We start from the raw sequence: 26651 nt of genomic DNA, 5'->3' as shown, positions 1-26651 counted from the left end.
GTTTTCTAATGTATGGACCCTACTTCGGTTGCTAATGTAAAGCACTTCACCTCCTGCTGGAAAGGAATCACGTCTAGTATAACAAAAATAAAAGAGAAAAAATACCCTAAACATTGCGTTTTGGGGAAAATACTATAGAAAAGACACAGATAAAATGTATTATTTGAAGGTAAGAAAATATAATGTGTCAAGTGATCACTTTTATCAGTGTCAATATATTTTATTCTTGTATTTTTAGTTAGACTTTTGTAATGTTTTGTTGTGTTTTGTCCCAGTATCCTGCCTAGGCAGCTGATAGAACTAGCACTTCTGAACCAAATCTATATTTACGGATTATCAGTTTAGAATTGTAATAGAGAAGTAAATGTAATTCTGCTCACATTTTGGATTCTTACAGATTTCTTGCATCATCTTTGAACCCTGTACCCAACATTTTATTAGCTTTTTTGGAAGGCAAACTATACAGGTTTCAACATATGAGCTGTAAAGAAAGGTAGCAGTTAAGCATTGCACCATGTACTGTCTGTACTGTAGGCATGTTTTACTATGGACTCGGAGAAAGTGAAGTCTTACCTGAGTCAGCTGACAGGAACAAACATGCGAGGCTAAAGTGCAACGAAAACTTCTAAAGTCTAAGTCGAAAAAGTCTAAGCTCGGGGTAAGTATTCAATTAAATATATTGTGCTTCCAACAGAATCCAACAGAATACATTAGCAAAAAGCCACAGCAGGTGCAGTGGTTCAAACACAAAGCAAAAAGGTACATCCCGTAGAGTGTTTGCAATGAAACAATACACATGAACTTCTAGTTCTATTAATAGTGCATAGCCTATGCATTAAAAAAAAATCAAAGTGTATAAAACTGTGGTGGAAGGTGATGAAGCACAAGTAGTTAAGGACTGTACTTGAACTTTAGTTATCTATACTTTACTTAGCCTAAGTAAATTTTACAGTGGGTACTTTTTACTTTTACTTCACTACATTGGAGAGCAGGTATCTACTTTCTACTCCACTAGTTTTTTTATTATTATCTTTTTTTATTTAACTGGACTGAAAAGTAAAAAGTACTTTAGAGATTTGAAGGGTTATTTTTACCATGCTTACCATGCATATTAAAGTTTTTGAGTTCAAGCTTCGGTTTGAGCAAAAAAAAAAATCAAAACAAAAATCAAAACAAAAATGAAAAGAAAAATCGTATTGCGCCTGTTGACCAAAATCTGTATCGTTTTTTTAATCAATATCACTACTTTTAACACTTACATTTTTTTAACACTTGCGTGAAATACTTTTTACTCTTAAAGTACACTTTTGAATGGGTACTTTAATACTTTTACTTGAGTACCTTTTTACATTTGTATCTGTACTTTATCCATCACTGGTCGTAACAGTTAAACACCATTGCTATGTTGTGTAAGACAGTAGTGCATATAGAGGGCACCTCATCTGTTGTTATGATTAGGAGTGATATTGCCAAAAATAAATATCTCGAAAATGTTTGTGATTTTCGCATTTACAATATTTGGAAAATATTTTGGCAAAGTATCAGAAATGTTCAAAATGTGTCTGTGTGTCTGAGTTTTAAATATGGTACCAAAATGAAAAAAATGTTAAATAAATAAGAATACATTTTTAAAAAGTACAGAAATGTAACCACTATTTGAAGATTACACTAGCAAAAACCTTTATACATTTACATTCATTAATCATGAACATGTACAAGGTGCATGGTCTGAAGTTTGTATCTCATTTACATCCTGGAGCAATAAACCATGACAGCTGGATTAAACCAAATTCAACTAAACCAGGATCTGCATCCTGATTTGTAAAGTTTGTATAAGTCTATCTAGGGCAATTACATCTGCTGCATTATACAACACTAATACACATTCGAAACCAGGACTAAACTACTATGACTGAAGAAAGAGAACCAAAATTAAAATGTATACTAAAATTGTTATGAAATACAACATTTTATTCTAAAATTTGAAACTTGGTTTTGATAAGGAATTGACTTGATACTTAATACCAATTCCTAATGATAATAAGAAGCACTATTTAGACAATAGAATCTCATTTTCAACATTAAATTGTAGTACTTTCTTTTATATTACCATGTGGCCTGTGTAATCCGTCATTCACCCAGGTTGGTTCCATAGTGGTCCATAGGCATGTACTAGTCTATGTGGGCTTATACTTGTTCTGGTGCAGCTCAAGAATTCTAAAACTTTCATTAAAAGGTTCATTTCTATCTATGAATGTGATGTTTTAGTATCAATACCTGCTCAAATAAGTATCTAGTTTCGATACAAGTTATGGTATTAATTAGTATCAAATTTTTGATGCTTTTGACAACCCTAATAAAAAACAGACACATCAAATGCAGACTTATGCACCTTTTTTACTATCACTGTAATCCATGCAGGTCATATGAAATGATCTATATCCACTTTTACTAAGACTATTTTTGTCTTGTCTTTGTCTGATAGCTGCACAGATTTATTTGCTCTTGAAGTGAACTTTCTGGTTCCCCTGCTCCCGGGTGAGTTCTTTGGTCTGGTAGGTCCAGCTCTATTGAGGTATGTGCCAAGGAGGTAGGGCCAAAGTGCACTGAGCTCTGAGAGGGAGAGTCATAAACAGAACATAATTACGACTTAGGTAGTCACGAGGCACTCCTGCTAGCACTGCTACTATTATAGGGCTATTTCAAAAGCTATCGAATCGCTAACAACAGTAGGATATTGCCTTTGACTACAGGAAGAACTAATTGATTTGTTTAGTAAAATTTTCAGCTTTCATTTTGGATTTAACGGATGATTTCTAAAAATGGATTTGCTGTTAGATTCTGGCTAAAGTGGATTATATTGCACAGAAAAACATATAAGGTGAGTGGGGATTTGAACATAGTTAATAGCTTATTACAAATTTAGTTGGGATAAGTGTATTAAAGAAAAAGTAAGTATTTGAGTAAAATTAATAATGTTCTTGGGAATTTATTTTTGCTCTAGAATGACACTTATTCCCTACCTATCTAAACTACTGTGACTACTACTCTAAAACTACCACTAAAATGTGACTGAAGAAATATTAGGAAAGAAGATCTAAAGTGGAACTATTTTGATAATAGATTCAAAAAGCAGAATAAAATTATAGACACAAAACATAAATTTAAAAAAGAAAGTAAAATTATTCAAAACCAAGGGCTAAACCAAGACGTGTCACTTGAGGTTAGAAAGAATTATACCTGTCACTAATCCATGCGTGAAAACCTAAACCTGAAATGCGGACTAAACAGCTAAACTATTCAAAACATGACCTTATATTGTTCTACACTGTACTTATCATCTCTAAATCAATCTATCATTACTTGTTCATAGAAATTGCAGTATCTCCTATCGATCCTATCTAATTTAAATGAGGTATCAAAAGTTTAGTAGTAGTCATGTAAATTATGCTTTATTCAAAGGAAATGGTAATAATTACTATGAAAATCCATGCATCACCATTCGGAACAGTGACAGTGTAACTAGGTATCAAAGTTGTTATATTGGAAAAGTAGCTAGTATGACTAAGCTTTATAACTATTTCTACATTGAGTGATGTATTTGTTTTGGATAAGCATATTAAACAGATGCACTGCAAATCATGAAGCTTGTCACATAGAAATAACAGGTTATTTTTGTCCGATATGTATAAGTCATCTAACTTTCAGGGAGCTTTATGAATGGGCAAAGTTACAATTGGTTTGTGTAGTAGCGCCTTGTATCTGTACTCCTTGGATGGTATCTTCAGTTTATATTCTCAAATAAGTCTAGATATTGAAATTTTGTTGATTTAAAGACTAGTTTTGCAATCCTTTTGGTCGTGTTATCAAAATACCTAAGAAAATGTCGTATGCCGTAATGTTTTAACATACAAAGGCAGTGATTAATTTTATTGTACTAAACTGGTGTTATGTATAGTACCTGTTTGTTTTCCCCTTACAGTGTGCCATTGACTATCCTTTTGAACTGCTTTTGTATTGGGAACAATGCGATAGCCTAGCCTGCTACTGATACACACAGAACACGGAGTTTTCTGTAATGAATGACTAAGGAATTAACCTTAGCTGCTAAATATTACTACAGGCAAACTAGATGTATGCTATATGTAAGCGAATCATTCAGCATTTAAGTGAAAGTGTCCCTTTACCTAATAGCACTGTTAAATTCAGTTGCTAATAATCATTAGCAATGAATTGTGTAGTTTCTGAGATGGTACTCTCCTCACACCCATAGTTGCTTGGATATTTTCCCCCCATTCACAACCCCATAAAAAGAAGAGTGGAGAGCATAGTGGAGGGCAATATAAAGTTGATAATGAAATCTTCTTCTTGTTCTTATATTGTTAAAGCAATATTAGAACAGAGACCATTATATAAAAACAACCATACAGTCTTTTGGACAAGGTTAAACAAACACTTTTGTGGTTTATTTTACAGTTAATTACTTTTTTGTGTCTTGCAAACTAAACAAGAAATTTAAAGGTAAGTTTTTGTATATTCCTGATTAAGCAAACACACATTCTGATTATCATTATTGTAACCCCCAAAATATTGTTTACTCATTAAATTTTTTGTCAATATCATCACGATTCATCTATACTTGTAAATATAATGTCTTGATATTTGGCCAAAAATTTGATAAAAAGAACCAGTACAACAAGACAAAGAAACCAAAGTGAAGACTAAAGCATAACATTTTTGCCAAAGTACTTTCTAGACTATCTTAGGCCACCTAAAATAGCAGACACGGTTGATTAATGTTTAAACCATATCAGCTAACTTAGATAACTGTCCCCCTGAAGCTCCCACACATAGATATGCACAGAGTCAGGGTTTGATCTTGGTTTTCAAACACGATCCTAAACTTAACTTATTACCAACATTTAAATTCCAAACTTTGGGTGCAGAGTGACAGATTGCTAGCATTGCTTCATAGTAATATCGACTTATGTAAAAAAAATTAAAAAATTATATATATATATATATATATATATATATATATATATATATATATATATATATATATATATATATATATATATATATATATATATATATATATATATATATATATATATATATATATATATATGAATTGGTGAAATATTGACTGCGAAAGATTACACTGAATGAGGCCAGTGTATTAACAATCCTGGGTGGGGATGTCACCATATTAAATTTTAATGTTTCAATTATCATGAGAAGAAACATAACAATTAACAATCATTTACGATTACTGACACCATGACCAAATAATAGCCAAATCCTTTTTTTAATTACCGGTACTATTATTTATTATATATGATTAGCTTTATTCCTCTAGTAACTGCAGTGTAGTCTGTGACCAACTTTTTGAAATGGCACTTTTTGAATGATAAAATTAAGTTAATTTGACAGAAACAGAAAGATAAAAAGGATTTAACTATTAGTTTTGCATTATGGTGTATGGAATTGAAATTTTGACATCCCTAATCCATGATTTACTTCATTCCAACCACAGCAGATGGGACAGGCTTCCCTTCCTGCATCCCATATTTAAAGTTTAATATTCCTACTGAGGCTGCAAAATAAATCATACACATATCAATTATTATATATTAATCTCACTGGCAGTGATTTATTATACTATATTAACATATTTTCCATGTGTTAACCAGAAAAGCAGAAGTGAGTTTTTATTATCAATTAGAGGTTTGTCCAAAAGCAATGTCTGCCTCTTAAGGAAATGAATTAAAGCATTGCATTGAGGAAATATATAACAGTACCCAAACTGCTACCAATAGAAGAATCGAATAAAGATACTTATTACTCCCAGTGGCCATCGACTATCAAAAATCTATTTCCTTGTTTGCTATCAATTTGTGTACTTAATTATAACATTTTATCAACATACTTTGATAGTGTTTTCTGTGTCTTCTAACACTTTTACAAGCCTAACCAAGGATGAGGACTGGGAATAGCTATTGTGTAGAAGCCTTTAGTGCATTATATCAGTAATAATTTGGTGGCAAGATATAAATCTACTGTCCCTGTTAAATGCTGGTTTAATGTATAGCATTAATGTATAGCATTATGAACATTATGAACCTTGTTAGTACCTTGATGATTGTTTTGAATGATTGTTCCTGGAGGTAGTATCATACAACAAATTCCTGGTGGTAGTATCATACAACATATCAAGAAATAATGGCCTATCACAATAAGGAAATCATACTATAAAATTTCCAGTAATGAAAATCTGCCAATGAACATAATCTCTTGGCTTTATTATGAAATAATTGTCTTAGCAATATATGTATTCATGGGTTTCAGCTTCCTGTTGAGAACTTTTTCCCTTTCAAATGATATAATATTTAGTTTTAAATTGCTAATTGCTATTTAATTTCCCATTAATTCTGTAAACCACGTGTACTCTGCTTTCTATCCACAGTTTTTGTTTTTTTTACTGGAACCTCACTGTATTTGAAGGAGGATGTCTGTGATCACTTTATTTTTCCGTGGGCTGAGGTCCCAGGACAGCCACCCGGACAAGCGCCCGCCAGCCATCCCCCCAGTGCACGACTATGATGAAGATGACAATGACTCCCACGCTGAATTCACCCGAGATGCCAACCTCCGAAAGTCCTGGGTCCGAAAGTCCATGAGGAAGAAGAAGCAGCAGCCCATATCTGAACTAATGCCACCTACAGAAAGTAAGAACAAAAAACATACACACTCATAGACAGTGACTCCCATTTAAGTCATCTGAATCTGGCTTTGACTATAAAGATCCAAAATATCTGGAATCTAGAATGTTCCACGGTATACATTTTTATGTCTTGCATTTATACATTTATTTATATTGCAAAAGTACAAAACATGTTCTTGTATATATGCACATTTGACAACTATGCAAGGGAAGCTATGGAAAATTGGTATTATTGAGTATTCTCAACACAATTATGGTTGAAAATGTTCTGCAGCACACCATCTACTAATGTACCAAATCACACCGTTTAGACGCAGTTGTATAATGTAGCAAATATGGTCCATCTTACTGCATTGGGTTTTTAAAATGTGTCAGTAGTGATAGTTTTGCTTTCTTTTATTGTCAGAGAACACCCGAAATGGTAAATTATTCATGTGAGACTTGGCACACAAAATCAAGATTGCGGAGAAAAATCACACACACATTGTTTGTACATTGTATTGTAGCAATCACAAATCCAGGAAGTGCCGTGAGCTTCTCTTTGCGTGTTTGAAAAAAGCTGTTCTAAAGCTGTACACACCTAAAATTCATGAATGCCAATAGGAATGTGCCAAAGGATGTGCATTTAAATTTAAAAAGTTATAGTTCACATACTGTATAGTTTTTGATTATTGTATGGGGTTATAAAATTATCTATGGAAATAGTGGTGGAACTTGTCAGTATCACTGAACACTTTATGACATTAGCTCTCAAGGCTGCAAATGAGTTATGTAAGGGAAAATAAATACATATTCTAGCCTAATTTGTGTGGTAGGATCTATTCAACTTTTAATGTAAATTGAAAGGCGTACCATGTAACCTTTCGGGCGGAAGATCTCATGAAAATGTTATTGCTGTTATTGCTGTGCCTGGAATGTTTCACAGTATGGTATTAACTTATCTATCATTAATTTAATCAGTTACACACCTTTTTATTGGCAAAAAATATATCCTTAGAAATTTTGCAGCAGTGTAAAATCAATGACTCATTTACTGTATGTTTAGTCACTTTCAAAATCAGACCATGAAAGGCCCAGTATTGTATTTTATGTGTAAAGCAGATCAGTCAGTATTACACACAGGGCAAAGGCGTGAACTGAGTTAAACCTGATGGACCGGTTCAGTTTCAATTGGGAGTAAGGGCTACAATTTTACGTCATTACGAGTGAACCACTGCATCAGTCAAAGTTAGCCAAACAACAACAATAATGCACTACCCACACAGAAAGGGAAATATGGTATATTTGTGGTCAAGATAGAATCTGGTTTAGTTTAATTTTAGATGTAGTTCAGATTTTGGTCAAGTGCCTGGTGCCTAAATTTGTGGCTTGTTCATTTTGAGTTAGTGTATTTATTAAAGAATGGTTTAACTGCAGTCGATACTCAATTATCGACCCATAACCCTAGCTCCTAATGTTAACCAATTCTTCCGAGCAAAATGTCTTAACATTATAGGGCATTTTTACTGAAAATCAAATCAGTAAATCAAAGTTACAAGCTTGGGCAAAGTAGAACTGCAATATTAAGCAAGGATTTCTACATTGCGTGTTAAACACATATTTCCTAGTGGAGTGTAGAGTTTGGTGATCCTGTGTCAATCTGTCCCAAGTCATCTCAATGCAGTGGGCTCCCTTTCGGGGCGCTTGTGTTATGGCATCAATCACCAGCTTGATGCACTGTGATAGCTGTCTACTCTTGGAAGTGAGGATGACAGAACTAGAGAACCACATCTCCTTACTGACTCAAACCCAGAGCCAGTCTCGTGAGCAGTGGGAATAAACAGTGGGAAAATCATGTCTATCGCGACTGTAGCTGTTCCCCGTGGAAATTCTCCTCCTGCTGGTGCAGGATGTACTCAGTCAACCTCTACCTGTGTTGGGTATGATGCATGTGGTTGTCAGTTAAACCAAAGTGATACAACTTCTTATATACTCGCCTGAAGGGCCTGAAGCATATTGGATTTGACAGTGCTAGATTTAAAGCCTCACACATTTGCACTTGCATGCAAAACAAATGCAGTAAGTCCAGAAATTGAGATTAGGCTTGTTATATTGTAAAAAAAAAAATCTTAGGTGGATTTCCTGTAAAAGGCTTATTCAAATGGTGTGCTAATATGTTTATTTGTGGTTTGGAGTACAAAATGATCCTGAATCTTTGTTGATTTGACTGAAAATAAATGGTTACAGCTTTCACATGCCTATGAGCTTGATAGTTTACAGATATTTCACAAAAGGGAATAAATCAGGTCCTATTGGTCCTATTTGAACTCTTTGAGTAGTTCCTGGTCCCTCTCACACCCTGTTTACTTTGGCCTAATGACTGAATCCTGGTCTGGCTCTTGTCAGTGATGTCTCATCATTTACTGCAGTATTTTAAAGCTGTCGAGGCCAAGCCCCAGTCTAAGGTCCAGCTATTTGTGGCCTTTGGTGTGGCACTATTAACGTAACATTCATCTTTACATACTGTGGTAGTCAACTAAAGACATGCCCTGTGCATTGATTAATCGACTGAAAGGGGGTGTAGTAAAACCTAGTAAAACCTACCTCTCAAAATTAGGATCTATATAGAAAAGTATGAATAAACAGCATCTTCTTATGGCAAATGGCAGATTAAATTGTCCAGTTTGTCCCAAAACACAAGCTGACTCAATTCATTCTTTCTCCTTTGCTTTCTGCTATGGTCCATATAAACAAATGCAGTCCCAATACAACAATTGCCTACAACTACTAAGACGCTATTGGTAAATTGATCAACTAAATGAAATACAACCCAAGTCCTTGGTGTACATGTGTGTAGCATTGAAGTGTTGTATATTTGTATCTTGATGAAGCACTATGAGGTGTTTTATTGCCATGGTGATATGCATGATTAATGAAAAGAGCTGTTAGCTTGGTTAACATTTGAAATCTTATTATGGCAGTTCACTGCTTGAGCCAATCAAAATGCATGCTATATTTAAAAAAACACATTGACCTTAATGTAAAAAAGTGTTGTACCATAAAATAGTTTATTTCCTTGTTGAGTAAATAATTAAAGTGTATTTTGTGCAGTACTTCCCTGAATGAGACTCTTGAGTTCAAAAGAGAAACTGCAGATATGTCTTATCTAATCACGGCTCAGCCTGTATCAGGTCATAGGGCATTCATAATACTCTATTTTAAAATGCTCTACTACTAGACAAAATTAGTTACAATATCTCTGTGTTTTTCAAATCCAGCACCTTGTCATTAAAGAATACATGTTTTGCTTATTTCAGGTACTTATGGTATAGATACATAGATTGCATAGAATACACTGACTTCCTGTTCAAAAGTGCAGTGAATTTTCAGTTACTTGTTTTTATTGTTGAAAAATTATTACGTGACATCTTTGCACTTTGTGTATATATATTTTTGATAATCACAAGTAAGCACAGTGAGGGATAGGAGGAGGTGAAAACTGGCATTTTCTGAGGACTCAATGCAGGACAATACACAATTACTCTTATATGCATTAATCAAGCAAAATACGACTTTGAGCAAGAACATGGTTAAACGCTCATAAAAGCAGATTTTTCATAATTTATGTCCTTTAATCTCTTCTAATTTTAATTTTGCTAATTTGCTGGTTCCAGACACCTACTATTTTAAACTCCTACCAAGCTCCAACTTCAACAAAAGTAATGCCGATGCGGCCGCCTGTAGCTGTGGTCTCTAGGTCCACAAAACATATGTGGACTGGTTGGGCAAACTCCCATGAACCCTCGAGGACCCGACGGAGAGTATAGAGCTGGTCCAGTGTTCCACGACCAGGATGAAAACCACACTGCTCCTCCTGAGGACTCCGAGTGGGCCATGTTCTCCACCTCTATTGTCGATGCGGCCGCTCATAGCTGTGGTCGTAAGGTCTGCGGTGCTTGTCGCAGCGGCAATCCCCGAACCCGGTGGTGGACACCGGAAGTAAGGGATGCCGTCAAGCTGAAGAAGGAGTCCTATTGAGCCTTGTTGGCTCGTGGGACTCCTGAGGCAGCCGATGAGTACAGGCGGGCCAAGCGTGCCGTGGCTCATGCGGTTGCAGAGGCAAAAACTTGGGGTTGGGAGGAGTTCGGGGAGGCCATGGAGGAGGACTATCGAACGGCCTCAACGAAATTCTGGAAATCCATCAGACGCCTCAGGAGGGGGAAGCAGTGCTTCACCAACACTGTTTACAATGCGGGTGGAGAGCTGCTGACCTCGACTGGGGATGTTGTCGGGCGGTGGAAGGAATACTTTGAGGATCTCCTCAATCCCCCCGTCATGTCTTCCGAGGAGGAAGCAGAGACTGGGGACCCGGAGGCGGACTCGTCCATCACCCTGGCTGAAGTCACCGAGGTCATTAGCAAACTCCTCGGTGGCAAGGCTCCGGGGGTGGACGAGATCCGTCCTGAGTACCTCAAGTCTCCGGATGTTGTGGGACTGTCTTGGCTGATACATCTCTGCAACATCGCGTGGCGGTCGGGGACAGTACCACTGGACTGGCAGATCGGGGTGGTGGTCCCTCTGTATAAGAAGGGGGACCGGAGGGTGTGTTCCAGTTACAGGGGAATCACACTCCTCAGCCTTCCCGGTAAGGTCTACTCCAGGGTACTGGAGAGGAGAATCCGACCGATAGTCGAACCTCGGATCCAGGAGGAGCAGTGTGGTTGTCGTCCCAGTCATGGAACACTGGACCAGCTTTATACTCTCCATCGGGTCCTCGAGGGTTCATGGGAGTATGCCCAACCAGTCCACATGTGTTTTGTGGATTTGGAGAAGGCATTCGACCGTGTCCCTCGTGGTGTCCTTTGGGGGGTGCTCCGGGAGTATGGGGTCCGGGGCCCTTTGTTAAGGGCTGTCCGGTCCCTGTATGACCAGAGCAGGAGCTGTGTTCGCATTGCCGGCAGTAAGTCAGACCTGTTCCTGGTGCATGTTGGACTCCGCCAGGGCTGCCCTTTGTCACCGGTTCTGTCCATTATATTTATGGACAGAATTTCTAGGCGCAGCCAGGGGCCAGAGGGAGTCTGGTTCGGGAACCACAGGATCTCATCTCCGCTGTTTGCGGATGATGTTGTCCTGATGGCTTCATCGAGCCAGGACCTGCAGCAGGCACTGGGGCGGTTTGCAGCCGAGTGTGAAGCGGCTGGGATGAGAATCAGCTCCTCCAAATCCGAGGCCATGGTTCTCGACCGGAAAAAGGTGGTTTGCCCTCTCCGGGTGGGTGGTGAGTCTCTGCCCCAAGTGGAGGAGTTCAAGTATCTCGGGGTCTTGTTCACAAGTGAGGGAAGGATGGAGCGTGAGATTGACAGGCGGATCGGTGCAGTGTCTGCAGTGATGCGGTCGCTGTATCGGTCCATTGTGGTGAAGAAGGAGCTGAGCCAGAAGGTGAAGCTCTCGATTTACCGGTCAATCTATGTTCCTACCCTCACCTATGGTCATGAGCTCTGGATAATGACCGAAAGGACAAGATCACGGATACAAGCGGATGAAATGGGTTTCCTCCGCAGAGTGGCTGGGTACACCCTTAGGGATAGGGTGAGGAGCTCAGTCACACGGGAGGAGTAGAGCCGCTGCTCCTACACGTTGAGAGGAGCCAGCTGAGGTGGCTCGGGCATCTGCTCAGGATGCCTCCTGGACGCCTCCCTAGGGAGGTGTTCTGGGCATGTCCCACCGGGAGGAGGCCCCGGGGAAGACCCAGGACACGCTGGAGGGACTATGTCTCTCGGCTGGCCTGGGAACGCCTTGGGATCCCACCGGAGGAGCTGGAGGACGTGTCCGGGGTGAGGGAAGTTTGGGAGTCTCTGCTTAGACTGCTGCCCTTGCGACCCAGCTCCGGATAAGCGGAAGAAAATGGATGGATGGATGGATGGTGTTTATGTGTACTCATTGTTTCTATTGTTTTATTTTTCCCCAGTTCAGCGATTGGACCACAGCCCATCTAGACCAGGCTCTTCTACAAGCAATGGCTTACCCACAAAATCCCCTCTGCGACCACGTCGGTAAGTGTGCCAGAAAAGATTTATTAAATTTAGTTAAGTTAAATGCCCTGAAATAAAAAATAAGTCTGCTATGTACTGTCCACATCTATTTATAAAGCGTTTTATTTTCGTGTACGGTTAGCATACTAGTTGTTGTTAGCTTTACCATCTCTTGTCGCTGAAAGTTGTGAACTTACTTATCGAGGTGAATAATTGGAATGGATAAAGTAAGTGTAGAATTACTTTGGACTACTGCCGACCATTTAAAATGAACTAGTTCTGTTTTTCGAAGAAGCCATCAAAAAAAAAAAAAAAAAAAGATGGCTTCTTCGAGCTAGGACCTACAGCAGGCACTGGGGCAGTTTGCAGCCAAGTGTGAAGCAGCTGGGATGAGAATCAGCTCCTCAAATGGAGGAGTTCAGGTATCTCGGGGTCTTATTCACGAGTGAGGGACACATAGAGCGTGAGATTGACAGGTGAATCAGTGCAGCGTCCGCAGAGATGTGGTCGCTGTATCGGACGTGTCGTGGTAAAGAAGGAGCTGAGTCGCAAGGCAAAGCTCTCGATTTACCGGTCAATCTATGTTCCTACCCTCACCTATGATCATGAGCTCTGGGTAATGACCAAAAGGACAAGATCGCGGATACAAGGGGCCGAAATGGGCGTCCTCCACGCGGCACTGGGCGCTCTCTTAGAGATAGGGTGAGGAGCTCGGTCACACGGGAGGAGCTCGGAGTAGAGCTGCTGCTCCTACACGTCGAGAGGAGCCAGTTGAGGTGGCTCGGGCATCTGCTCAGGATGCCTCCTGGACGCCTCCCTAGAGAGGTGTTCCGTGCATGTACCACCCAGGACACGCTGGAGGGACTATGTCTCTTGGCTGGCCTGGGAATGCCTTGGGCTCCCATCAGAGGACCTGGAGGATATGTCTGGGGTGAGGGAAGTCTGGGAGTCCCTGCTTAGACTGCTGCCCTCGTGACCCGTCACAGGATAAGTGGAAGAAAATGGACGGATGGAATAGTTCTGTTTTTCACAATTTTAAGCATGTACCTTTAATGCAGCCAATTTGATGCCACTTAGCCCCAGGGCAGCTGTGACACTTACTTCTTCTTGTTCACTTTAATGCCCTTTACACAATGTAACATCGAGGAACACTATTATCTGTCCATGATAAATTGCCTTTTATCATTGTGCAATATCAGAATGTGAAATGGACTAAGTGGGCGGGACTAACCCTTTAAACTTCATGTTCTTCACTCAAAAGCTCTTTAAAGTTTATTATGTTAAATACACAAAGGAATATATTCTTTTATGAATTATATTATTAAAACAATACTCAATGAGTAATTTTAAGAACCACTATATTGTTAAAATATCTTGTGCTCCTATTTGTTTTTTGGGTCATTGTTGGATTAAACTGTTTGATAATATTGGCAACCTATTTCCCACAGATTTCACAAACCTCATATAATTGTAGGGCAGCATGATCTGAAACACATTTTTTACTGTGGTAGTGGCAAGTGAAATCGCCAGAATATCACGGTTTGCAGCTAGCCTATAATATGTCACCTGTATTTTTAAAGAGATTTTATGAAACGTCTATGGTTGAATAACAAAGTAAGCCTGTCCAAAGAACAGTGTGACATTTGTCTTTGTATAAAACAGGAGTGTTCAGGTCTCCACCTTTCTGCCTTCAGCTAATGCAACACACCCATAAACACTTCCAACTCTAGCCAAGGCAAGGTGAAAGTCAGTTTAATGTCACCTTGTATTTAAATCATCATACATGTACACAAGAAATACTTTATTTAACTTACTTAATTTAGCACTGTACAATGAATCGAATTTGAATAAAGATTTGTTAATTTATAATTGTGTGGGTCTTTTTGATTGAGTGGTCTAGAGCCAATCCTCTGTCAGTAAAGAATGTGGTTTTGGAGCAGCATTGAGACATTTTTTTGGCACTGATTAAAAGTTTGTATTGTTTATGACCAGGAAATTAATATTAAAAGTCAAATGGTTGTTTGTTTGATTTTTTTTTTTAATTGCCAATTCGTAGGTGAAGGGATAAATATTTACTTGTGTTGGTATTTCACTTCACAGCACAGTTTAAGTTTGATTTGTTGCGTCAATGCAGTCTTATTCCTTTATCTTTATTTATACAGGTGAACCCAATAAGAGCACTTTTTCATGGGCGCCCTGTTTAAAATACAATACAGGCAGAAAAAACAAACAAATCAAACAAGTATACAAGTCCATACAAAACATTAAAACAGGTCCAGGTGTGTGTAGCCCTTGTCAATGATATCTATGAAAAATGACACTTTGAAGAAAGTACAAACCATAGTGAACACAGCTGCATTATATATACTACTTACTATTTTAATCATCAAATGAACTGTATAGTTGTTTTGTTACTGTTACTTGTGGATACATTTTCATAATGATCTAGTGTTTTAATAGGTTTGGTTTCTACTTGTTTAGTTCCAGTTGAGTTGCACAGTCCTTGGTCTGTACATTAAGTTTCTTATCATTCATGTGATAAAAGTTGTCCCGGCAAGGTGAGGCATTAAGTGTGGAGCTTAATACAATGTAACTTTTGCTTTCTGCACTGGCTTTTTCAAAGTCCTCCCAAGCTTAATATTGACCAAACCTACAGGTAGTATTTGTTAGTTATACTTTAATTCTTAATTGTCAGAGTTTGTCGATGGTAAAAATAACAATAGTAGTTGGAGCATTGTACTGAAGGATTAAGGTTAACTTTACTTTATGAGCAGTCTTGATTATGAAAAGAGATCAGTAATAGTTGTTTTGTTAATCTCAACTTAACTGAGGTTGTGTTCATGTTGAATTTGATGATGACATGATTTCTATGGGAGAGTGAGTCACTGTTTTGGAAAGAAATATCCAATCTAATGATCCACAAATTATGAACCTTGTAATTATTTGTTTGGGATTGCCTCCACAGTTTTTGTTTCATGTGGATAGATTCAGAGATATTAACCATAAAACAAGTTAACCAATCTGCAGTTCTGACCTGTCCTCCCGCCTAATTTTACAGATTCAAGAATGTTGAGATGTCATGTGAACTTAACCCATAGAAATACATAGCATACATACCATACCTTTAAGAATCCAATTATTTATTCTCCAATGTAACTTCTATTTGAATCTTAAGCATGCTTTTGTTTACCTCTAAAGATTGTCCTTGTTTGACCCTCCTTTAGTCTTAGGTTAGAACCTTATATCTTTGCATTTGACCATATATTCCTTTACTTTATTGATTCCCTAAATATAATTACATTTACTTTTGTCTGTAGCTAATTTTAGTCCTGATTTCATCTTTTCACTCCAGCCTGTGAATCTTAAGTATATTTTTCTGTGTTGTCAGCATGCAGCTCGCTCCGTTGCCTGGTGACAGCAGACTCAGAGTGGGTGGGAAAGAGCCGCTCCAAAGCCCAGACTATCAGAACATGATCGCCTATCGCACTCACCGCTTCTCCGGCACAAACGCCAGCCAAACACTCTGCGACCCCCCCAACGGTGCCCGTACTACCCTCCAAAACTCCATCAACCCCATCCACACAGGAGAAGACATGAAGGGCAGCTACAACAACAGGTCAGTACAAACAAGGACGGGAGCCAATTGTAAACCAGGAATACATTACATTATACGTTATACATTATAACATTTGATTTTATTTCATTTAATTTTTTTTCAAATATTTTGCAAGTTCAAATATGCAGGCAATGTTTATATTTAGCAACACACTAGGGCTGAACAATTTGAGACAAATCATTGTGATTGGTTAGATTTGCAATTTAAGTTAAATGTTCAAAATTTAAACACATCCAGAAGAACAGAGAAAAAGACTAAAATATGACAGACTAGTTAGAATATGTTTGAGCAGATCTAAACTACAGGCTTAGCATTTTTATGCATACAACTGTATATTTTTGTTGTTTGTGAAGCAAATTATGGTACTTTCAAAATTGCAGCCTTTGTGATTTGCTAATTGTGTCAATTCAAATTTTGATTCAATTGTGATTAATCTTGCAGCCCTACAACGCTGTAACACAAAATATGGTAAACCAATGACAGGAAATTATCAAGCTGGATCATTATGGAACTATTTACTTTGTGTTACATCATCTATTTCTACATTTTCTGAACTAAAATGTAGGAAATATTTATAATAGGAACATAAGTTAAAGTTGCTTATTTGATGACTTAATTATCTAGCAATTAAATGATGAAGTGAAAATATTAGACCAGTCGAACGTCTGACTTCAATTGTGGCAAATCACACCACTTCACTGAATGATCTAAGCATTTACAGATATAGCTCCGTGCATGATCTTTCTATTGTTGTTGTTGATCCTATCTCCTCCCACTCTCCTCAACATGTGAGTACAGAAGTATAGATTAAAGGTGCATTATGCAGCTTTTCTGGTGGAGAGTTCACCATCTGCCTGTTTCTATGGAGCTGTCATTGCTTTACATGAAATATTCTACAGTATGGCTTTAAATGGATCTATTCAGCATAGAATTCTTTTTTGTTTTTTTAATTGCTCAAAAAGCATTAAAAAACATGCATTGGTGTGAGCAGAGTGCCCTCTGTACTGACCTGTCACTTGGCCTGGTTGTCTCAATGAATATAGATATTTTTAATACCATAGTGTAGGACATTTTAGACGAAGCATCAGCATATCCGTGGAAACAAGCAGACGGCTGTTAAATTTTCTTTATATGACTTCATTGGCCAAATCAAGTATACAGATAACAGGAAAAGCACAATAAAACAGCAAGATATCTTGTCTAGCTAGTATTAAATCCCAAGGAGAAGAGGTGGGTTTTCAGTCTTAAACTTCAGTTAATGACTAAGAGGATCTGACATGCAGAGGGAAGCTTTTCCATAGTCTGGGCACTGCGACAGAAAAGGCTCTGTCACCTCTGGTCTTGAACTTGGCTTTGGGCACAGCCAGCAGGAGCTGGTCAGTTGAGCTCAGGGCTCTGCATGGCGTATAGAGCTGCAGTAACCCCCTCAAATAAAGAGGACCCATACAGTGCAGACATTTAAACACATCAGTTGAAGCTGCTTTAGCCTTGAGGCAAAGTTACATAAGGCACCTTTAAGATCAAAATGTCAGTCTCTGTTAAGCTGAGGATTTTGTTTTGTTAGTTTTATTCCTTTTTGCCATGTCTGGACATGATTTCAGCCTAAAGAAAGCTTTAGAAAAGCTTTATTAAAAAGGTTCATCTTTGGCATTTAAACTGTTGGCAAAGGATATTGCAATAATTGCAATAATTAGATCACATTTAGGAGCCATCTTCCCCTCGGGACTTCACACTGGGGTACAGGAAAAAGGTGACGATGGTAGAAGGGAGGATAGCAGGAGATGAGATGCCGAGGAGGAGATTTAAATGGGGAAGAACAGGCAATGATTGGGTGTAGAGGTGCAGTGATGCAGTGATGAAGGCAGAGGTGCAGCTCTGGAAAGAAAGGGGGAGGTAGGTGGCACTTCCACCCTGGTAAATCGTTGCTTGACTTCATTACAGGGTTCATTATTGGCATGAGCAACATGACTCTAATAATTAGAATACATATGCAGGAGTATCATCACTATTCAAATCATAAAAAGCCCATGAAAGTAAAATGTACTAAAAATAAAATAGTTGTTATTTCACGTTGTGTCAGAGCCAACAACTTTTAAACACAGATCTGACCTGCGACTTGGTCTGGTGGTGTCACTTGCTTATGTCTATAGTTATACATACATTAATGTCAAATAGTGCAACATTCCAGGCAAAGCAGTAACAGCTCCATGGAGACAAGTAGGTGGCAGGTACTTCACTATAAAAGTGACATAGTGTGCCTTTAAATTTCTGAGATAATAGATATAACACAGTTGTCAATAGCATATAGGTCATTAGTTAGGAAAGAATTTAAGGGGCTGCTAAAATAGGCACTGAGACACACCAAACAACAAGGCGTCTGTGATATTTAAAAGGCTAAAATTTGTGTTGCATAGAGGTGTTGCTTCTGACTTGAAACTGTGACTCTGACGAGGAAACTATTACATCTCCAAGTGTCAGGACGTGTGTAATTCTTTTTGTTTTGTGTTGTCCTCAGGCTGCCGAGCAATGGAGAGAGCAACACAGTCGGTCTAAACATTATCAAAAACATTGGTGAGTAATAAACAGGACAGAACCAGGGCAAAACTAAATGTATACTGGACGTTAACCCAGTCTGACATCAAAATACTAAAGTGCTATACTTTTGTTTGACATTATTTCAGTACTAGTAAAAGGAGTTCAAAGTCAAATTTGGGTAAAAGTAAATTATGTTGAAAAATACAAGGAAATACAAAGAAGGAAAATATTCTCATATATATTTACACATGAGAATATTTTCCTTATTAGTACGGTTTTTGGTTAATTTTTGCCAAGCACCTCACAATACAACACATATCCCAATACATAAATATCTCCTAAAAAGGGAGTAGTCCACAATATATTGTGGTATCAATATTTTAAGTAAAACTCCAGTAGTACTAGGGATACTTCTATCCCTAGCCTCAAGAATCAAACATGGGGTGCTAACATTTAATGGGGTAAAAGTACTTGCATGAACTTATGTTTTTGGTCAAATTTAAATTCAATTCAAAATTCAATTTTTGAGTATCTAATTGTTCTCATTTCATTTATCTAGTATAACTATTTTCTGAGGAGATGGGGAATAGTCTTAACAAGCCCCACTTGAGACTAACCTGTGCCAAAACCCTCAAGTCTAAACTAGAACTTTAACAGAGTCCTGACATATTATCTATACAAATTGTCAGAGCTGGAAACTGATCTCACAACACTGAGGCTGGCACAGAACCTGGCACATGTGCTGCAGCTTAAACCATTTAACTTTTGGCAAAAACGTGATATTACTATTAGCTGAACCTAAAGTATTTGCAACCATTTTATTTGCAGTATTTATCCCTAATTTAATAGCATTTTACTGCCATTTTCTTATTCACATGTATACTTAATGACATACCTTCACCTTTAACATAGAAAGCTTAATCTACCACTACACCAGGACTAAACCAGATCAAAACCAGTATTGTGGACTTTGCCCCTGCCTAACAAAACTAGACTCAACCCAGGACTAAACCAGGCTTTGGGCCCATAGCTTTTCACATTGCCTGTTGTTTTCATAACTGAAGCAGCTTAGAGTTATTGATACATCTGTGGGCACTTAAGTTTGTGTCGGGGGATGGAAGTGGGTAGAAAGTTTCCCGTTAAAGCTTTTATGAAGGAAGCTGTTTTTCAGTGGCGAGGAAGGTGACTTTGAAGAGAGAGAGGCGGTTGCGTAACACACCTCGGTTCGACACGAGCAGCAGATTGGTTTGTGGGCGTCTGCTGCTGAAGCACAAGTTACATAAGGAAGACAGGAGCAGGAGCACACTGTGTCCAAGAAGCACCGCAGTGCCCAATATAACATCATCTGACAGCACATCTCTGCAGCTATAGGCAGGGCAAAGTCCACAAGACTGGTTTAGACCTGGTTTAGACAGTTAAACAATGTACCAGAAAGCTGAAGCGAAAATCACATATGAATTAGGGCTAATCACATATGAATTAAGATTATATACAATATATAATCGCATATCTCTGCAGATATTTAGACATGGTTTAGACCTGGTTTAGACCTGGTTTAGACTCGGCTTAGACCAGTTTAGAATTTAAAGGTACAGTTAAATATACAATGTACCAGAGAAGTACATTATTTAAGTAAAAATCACATGAATTAGAGTTAAGGTGAGTACAGCAGGGGCAAAGTCCATAATACCGGTTTACACCTGTTATAGACCAAATTATATTCTAAATTATATTCTAAACCTGGATAGACCAGGTTTAAAATATAATTTAGCTTAATCACAGTAAGTAGTCTTTGCAACTATAGGTCATCCACAATACTGGTTTAGACCTGGTATAGACTGGGTTTAAACTTGAAATAGCTTAGTTAAATAAAGGTTAAGTATTTTTGTGATTAAATATTCAATGTGCACAAGTAAAAGTAAGTGAAGATATTCTAATTAACGTTAAGGTGAGTACCGCATAACAGCAGATAGATAAGAAAGGATAGATGAATGGATCTCAGTTTTGAAGCAGATGAAGAGGAGAAATTATCAACTTGTTTTAAGAAAATAAATCTGCCATTTGAGTCAAACCTATTTAAATAAGGTTCAAAGTCAACCTATTCCCTATTTTATGTGAGTACAAATTTTGCCTGCTATGTTTTAACCTATGTCTCTCCTTTTCCCATCATATAGCGTTCTTGTACCAGGAGTACCGGGACAGTTCGAAGCAGCAGGAGATAGAACAGAGGCGTCAGGCAGAGTCTATGTCCCCAGGTGAGGTGAGGCGCAGTGGTTCAGACTCCAGTGCTGTGTCCCCTCCCTCCCTCCAGCTCCAGCTCAGAAACACCACCCACTCCCTCAGTCTGTGGCAGAACCTGGAAGTGGTGCAGAACAGCGGGCTCCTCCACAAACTGCCCCAGAAGGAGATCATCATGCAGGAGGTGAGCAGGGCATGCAACCAGTGACAGACTAACAAAAAATATTCTCTTTGGTCACAACTATTTTCAAATAATATTATGACAGCATAAGAAAAAAGTTGAATTCTATGAAAGGTGCAATGTTTTCTGGTGAGGGATAAGGCAACCGCATGTTAGAGATGTTCACTTAGCCAGGAATGTTCCACAGTAGGACATTAAACTTCCTATCTTTCATATATTCAATTACAGGTGGTTTTATTGCTTAAAAAAATAGCTTGACAACGCTTCTTACTATGAGCAGGGTCACCTCACCATAGATTCAACCTGTGACTTGGCCCTGTGCTGTCATCTGCGCTTCTCCAAGGAGATAGCTAAGTGAAATGTGGTACTGTGGAACATTCTAGACAGCAATAGATTTTCCATGGAGACAAGCAATTGGTGGACCCTCCACCAGAAAACTTACATAGCATACCTTTAAATATGAACTTTTTCATATATTCATTTGTTCCTCTCAGGCCATGTTTGAGCTGGTGTCCTCAGAAGCATCTTACTACAAGAGTCTGGAGATTTTAGAAACTCACTTCCTGCGAAACCCTGTCCTCATCAACACTCTCAGTCAATCAGACATGCACTTCCTGTTCTCCAACATTGAGGGTGTCATGAAAGCCAGTGAACAGTAAGAAAAATGTATTTTCTAAAATGATATCTTTAACTTTTAATATACATTTGCTCATTTGTTACATCAAAAATAAATTGAAGCATCTGGATCTCTGCAATCATACTGCAAGTTGCTTGGTCTCATACTTTAATACTGTATTGTAAATATTTGTGGATGGTCATTCATTTTTGCAATGTAAAATAAAATGTGTTAAATTTTCACTGCACTGATGCAACCAGCTTAACCAAATCAGAATGGTTATATGGCAAAAAGAAGGTAGACCTAATCAATGAATGGATGGACATGGTTTGCTATCTTAAGATGTCCATTTAACCAAATGCACTGAGAAGAGTTCTTGACCTAATTCACCCGAGTTTTTCTGTTCAGTTTCCTAATGGACCTGGAGCACCGTATCGAGGAGAGCATCTTGATTTCAGACGTGTGTGATATTGTTTACACTCACGCTGAGGAGCATTTCAATGTCTTCATCACCTACGTCATCAACCAGAACTACCAGGAGAAGAACTACAGGCGCATACTGTGAGTATCACTGCAGCAGATCTAAGCTTTGAATTTACATATGGAAGATACTGTAAAATGCATGCAACACGCAATTCCATACAGTGTGTCATAAAAGCAGGGAATTGTGGACCAAATGAGAATGAATGATGGGATTAAATTTGGAATGGATAAAATCCACAAACCAAGTCTATCTGGACCCAAGTTTGAATGTACCGTAAGTGGGAAAGGCTAATAGTTAGGATCTGTGTGTATATATATATATATATATATATATATATATATATATATATATATATATATATATATATATATATATATATATATATATATATATATATATATATATATATATATATATACACACACATACACACACTCACCTAAAGGATTATTAGGAACCACACACTTTTCTCAGAGAGGCAGAGGATTATTGGTAACACCTGTTCAGTTTCTCCTTAGTGCAATTATCTAATCAACCAATCATATGGCAGTTGCTTCAATGCATTTAGGGGTGTGGTCCTGGTCAAGACAATCTCCTGAACTCCAAACTGAATGTAAGAATGGGAAAGAAAGGTGATTTAAGCAATTTTGGGCATGGCATGGTTGTTGGTGCCAGACGGGCCGGTCTGAGTATTTCACAATCTGCTCAGTTACTGGGATTTTCACGCACAACCATTTCTAGGGTTTACAAAGAATGGTGTGAAAAGGGAAAAACATCCAGTATGTGGCAGTCCTGTGGGTGAAAATGCCTTGTTGATGCTAGAGGTCAGAGGAGAATGGGCTGAGTGATTCAAGCTGATAGAAGAGCAACGTTGACTGAAATAACCACTCGTTACAACCGAGGAATGCAGCAAAGCATTTGTAAAGCCACAACACGCACAACCTTGAGGCGGATGGGCTACAACAGCAGAAGACCCCACCGGGTATCACTCATCTCCACTACAAATAGGAAAAAGAGGCTACAATTTGCACCAGCTCACCAAAATTGGACAGGTGAAGACTGGAAAAATGTTGCCTGGTCTGATGAGTCTCGATTTCTGTTGAGACATTCAAATGGTAGAGTCAGAATTTGGCGTAAACAGAATGAGAACATGGATCCATCATGCCTTGTTACCACCGTGCAGGCTGGTGGTGGTGGTGTAATGGTGTGGGGGATGTTTTCTTGGCACACTTTAGGTCCCTTAGTGCCAATTGGGCATCGTTTAAATGCCACAGGCTACCTGAACATTGTTTCTATGTTGTTTCCATGTCCATCCCTTCATGTACCCATCCTCTGATGGCTACTTCCAGCAGGATAATGCACCATGTCATAAAGCTCGAATCATTTCAAATTGGTTTCTTGAACATGACAATGAGTTCACTGTACTACAATGGCACCCACAGTCACCAGATCTCAACCCGATAGAGCATCGTTGGGATGTGGTGGAACGGGAGCTTCGTGCCCTGGATGTGCATCCCACAAATCTCCGTCAACTGCAAGATGCTATCCTATCAATATGGGCCAACATTTGTAAAGAATGCTTTCAGCACCTTGTTGAACGTAGAATTAAGGCAGTTCTGAAGGCAAAAGGGGGTCAAATACCGTATTAGTATGGTGTTCCTAATAATACTTCAGGTGAGTGTATATATATATGTGTGTGTGTGTGTGTGTGTGTATATATATATATATATATGTATATACTGTATTGCAAAGTAATTGAAAGCTAGTTTGCATGTATATTATTTTATCATACTTTTTTTCATTAAATATAGTGAAAACATGAACAGTGAAACCATCTACAAGCCTTCATTTTATTAATAATATTATCTAATGTATACTGTGGTCCCTCCCTCGTTTATTGCGGGGGTTACGTTCTAAAAATAACCCGCAATAGGCGAAATCTGCAAAGTAGTCAGCTTTATTTTTTACAGCCAATGTTTTATGGCTGTAAAAAGCATCACCACACACTTTTCTCAGAGAGGCAGAGACATTTTCTCACAATTCTCTCCTTTAAACACTCAAAATTCAAACCATCGTACATTATATCTCCCTTCCCTGATGATCACTTTAAATTTGTTGTTCATATGCCTCTGCTCCAGCGGTATCCACAGAGGCGGCCTCTCCGTGCAGAGAAACACTTAAGTCCAGTTGGTGCAGAACATTTAATTGTCACTGTGGGTTTTGTTGGGGAGAAAACTTGCAAACATATAGCACTCGATTGAACACATGTAAATTTGGCAAGCTGAAAGCATTCTTCAGTGTACAGGAGATATGGCACAGAGATTGACAATGCTCTACAGTCTCTTTGCCAATCAGGATGCAGAACACAATGCATGTTCATACACTGTAAAAAAAAAAAAAAAGCTTGCAAAATTGCACACAAAAAATCTGTGAAACAGCAAGGCCGTGAAAGGTGAACCGCAATACAGTGAGGGACCACTGTAAACCTATTTTGGAGCAAAGTAAGTTAATAACTCGAACAAAACACAAACTGAATTCCTAAAATGTGCTAAGTGTAATGTATGATCACTGAGAATGTATTGTGTTGATGAACTTAACCCATAAATCAACTTGACTTGGACTTACCCATGACCACACATAGGAGTTATTTCAGGTCTCTGTATAACAATGTAATTTGTTTCGATAATGGCCTTGGTCACAGGAAGAGCTCCTTTTAGAGTTATTGTCCTTTTTCTTCCTGGTTCAATTGTGATTGCAGTCTGTTGGATTAGAAACAGGTTTGGTTTAATCCATGACAAACGTGATGTGCAGGGTGTGTCCTGCTTTGAATATATTGCTGCTTTTTTGATGTTGAGTGCATACCCGACAGCAGTTCCCACGCACACTTTTAAACCAGCATTATCTATTTGCTTTGTATTGTGTGTCTGAGCTATGGCGGTGTTCAGCTTATGTCCCTGGTTGGTCAATATAGTAGTTTGCCTAATAGTCTGGTGAAAGCATACCAGATATGAATGTTATCCATGTTTAATTTAATTGCTTTATATCCAAAATAAGACATATTCTAAGCTCTAATCATCAAAATCAAGGCAAAACTGACATTTAATTTGTAGTTATTACCAGTGTAGCTCAACTGGAAAAGATTCTCGCCTACTAACCCAGATGTTTGTGATATGATACCCATTATTCCTATTGCCTTATGTTGTTGTGCCATATAAAAACAAAAACAAAGCTGTGTGAATTTGTTGTGCAAGCATGTTGTCGGTCTAATTGGAGAGACTATTGGAAGAATCGCAGCATTTTGTTACTCAGTCTGGCCCAGGGTAGTTATATACAACCCGAGAGCTTGAGTGAATGTATAGTGGACTATAGCAAATTTTAAGGCTATATTGTTGTTGTTGTTTTGTGTGTGTGTGTGTTTTTATTACATTGTTTTTCCAACAGAAAATTTGTGTGGAGAAGGCGTGGTTTGACAGTAGAGGGAGTGCAGAGGATAAAGCTGCCAAAAACACTCAGCTTCCGAACAATCAGATAAAAATGGCTGAGTCACGAGTGCCTTGAAAAAACTGACTAATGTTTTTATACTGCACCAGGCACAGTATAAGACATTATGTAACCCTAACATAATGCATATAAAGGAATTTTAATGTTTTTCGATATTTTTATGTCACAAATTTAAAGCAACACTATGTAACATTCTGGTTGTGGCACATCAGCTGCATGATTCCATGGAAATAAAAAGTTAAACCATGCTTCGAAATATTCTCCGTGGAAATGTATATTTTATGCCATACTTTGCAATATAGCTAAATGAACAACATTTCCATGGACACCAGCAAGAGGTTTGTCAGTGCAATAAAAATGTAAAAAAAATAACAATATAAAACATGCTTCTATTTACTTCTATTTATTTTTTTGGCTAAACAGTTACATGGCAGGGCTTTAATAAATGGTGGAACTCTGTCTAAAAGAGTCATATATTTAGAGAGACAAATGCTTTCTGCGTGTCTCCATGGAGATGTTATTGCCTCTCCCAGTGTGGTAATCATTCATCTTGCATTTCGTCAGTTGCACGTGTTTTTATTCTTAAAATATCTTGGAAAACATGTCATATTACTGGGAATGGGGTTACTCTGTCCACAGATCTGACTTGTAACATGGCCTGGTGGTATCCCCTTATTGTGTCCATGAAGACAGAAAAGTTTAATGCCATATTGTGGAACAATCCTGACAAAGCAACAATATC

The 26651-nt window shown here is 38.2% G+C and overlaps 1 protein-coding gene across 1 annotated transcript in view; it reads left to right on the top strand.

Annotated features, from left to right (window-relative positions):
* Positions 1 to 2642: 2642 nt before the first annotated feature.
* The window catches only part of ngef (neuronal guanine nucleotide exchange factor), a 45170-nt gene continuing 21161 nt past the window's right edge, over positions 2643 to 26651 (top strand). The window contains exons 1-8 of the mRNA XM_033977087.2: positions 2643 to 2881; positions 6470 to 6731; positions 12675 to 12759; positions 16127 to 16354; positions 18870 to 18925; positions 21064 to 21311; positions 21803 to 21963; positions 22333 to 22485. Of these exons, the coding sequence (XP_033832978.1) occupies positions 6512 to 6731; positions 12675 to 12759; positions 16127 to 16354; positions 18870 to 18925; positions 21064 to 21311; positions 21803 to 21963; positions 22333 to 22485 (1151 nt within the window). The 5' untranslated portion in view covers positions 2643 to 2881; positions 6470 to 6511. The remainder of the gene's footprint in view (positions 2882 to 6469; positions 6732 to 12674; positions 12760 to 16126; positions 16355 to 18869; positions 18926 to 21063; positions 21312 to 21802; positions 21964 to 22332; positions 22486 to 26651) is intronic.

The sequence above is a fragment of the Periophthalmus magnuspinnatus genome, chromosome 13 (genome assembly GCF_009829125.3).
Source record: "Periophthalmus magnuspinnatus isolate fPerMag1 chromosome 13, fPerMag1.2.pri, whole genome shotgun sequence".
Lineage (NCBI taxonomy): Eukaryota > Metazoa > Chordata > Actinopteri > Gobiiformes > Gobiidae > Periophthalmus > Periophthalmus magnuspinnatus.
Note: the sequence above shows the minus strand (reverse complement) of the source record. Positions and strands in the feature narration are given on the sequence as shown.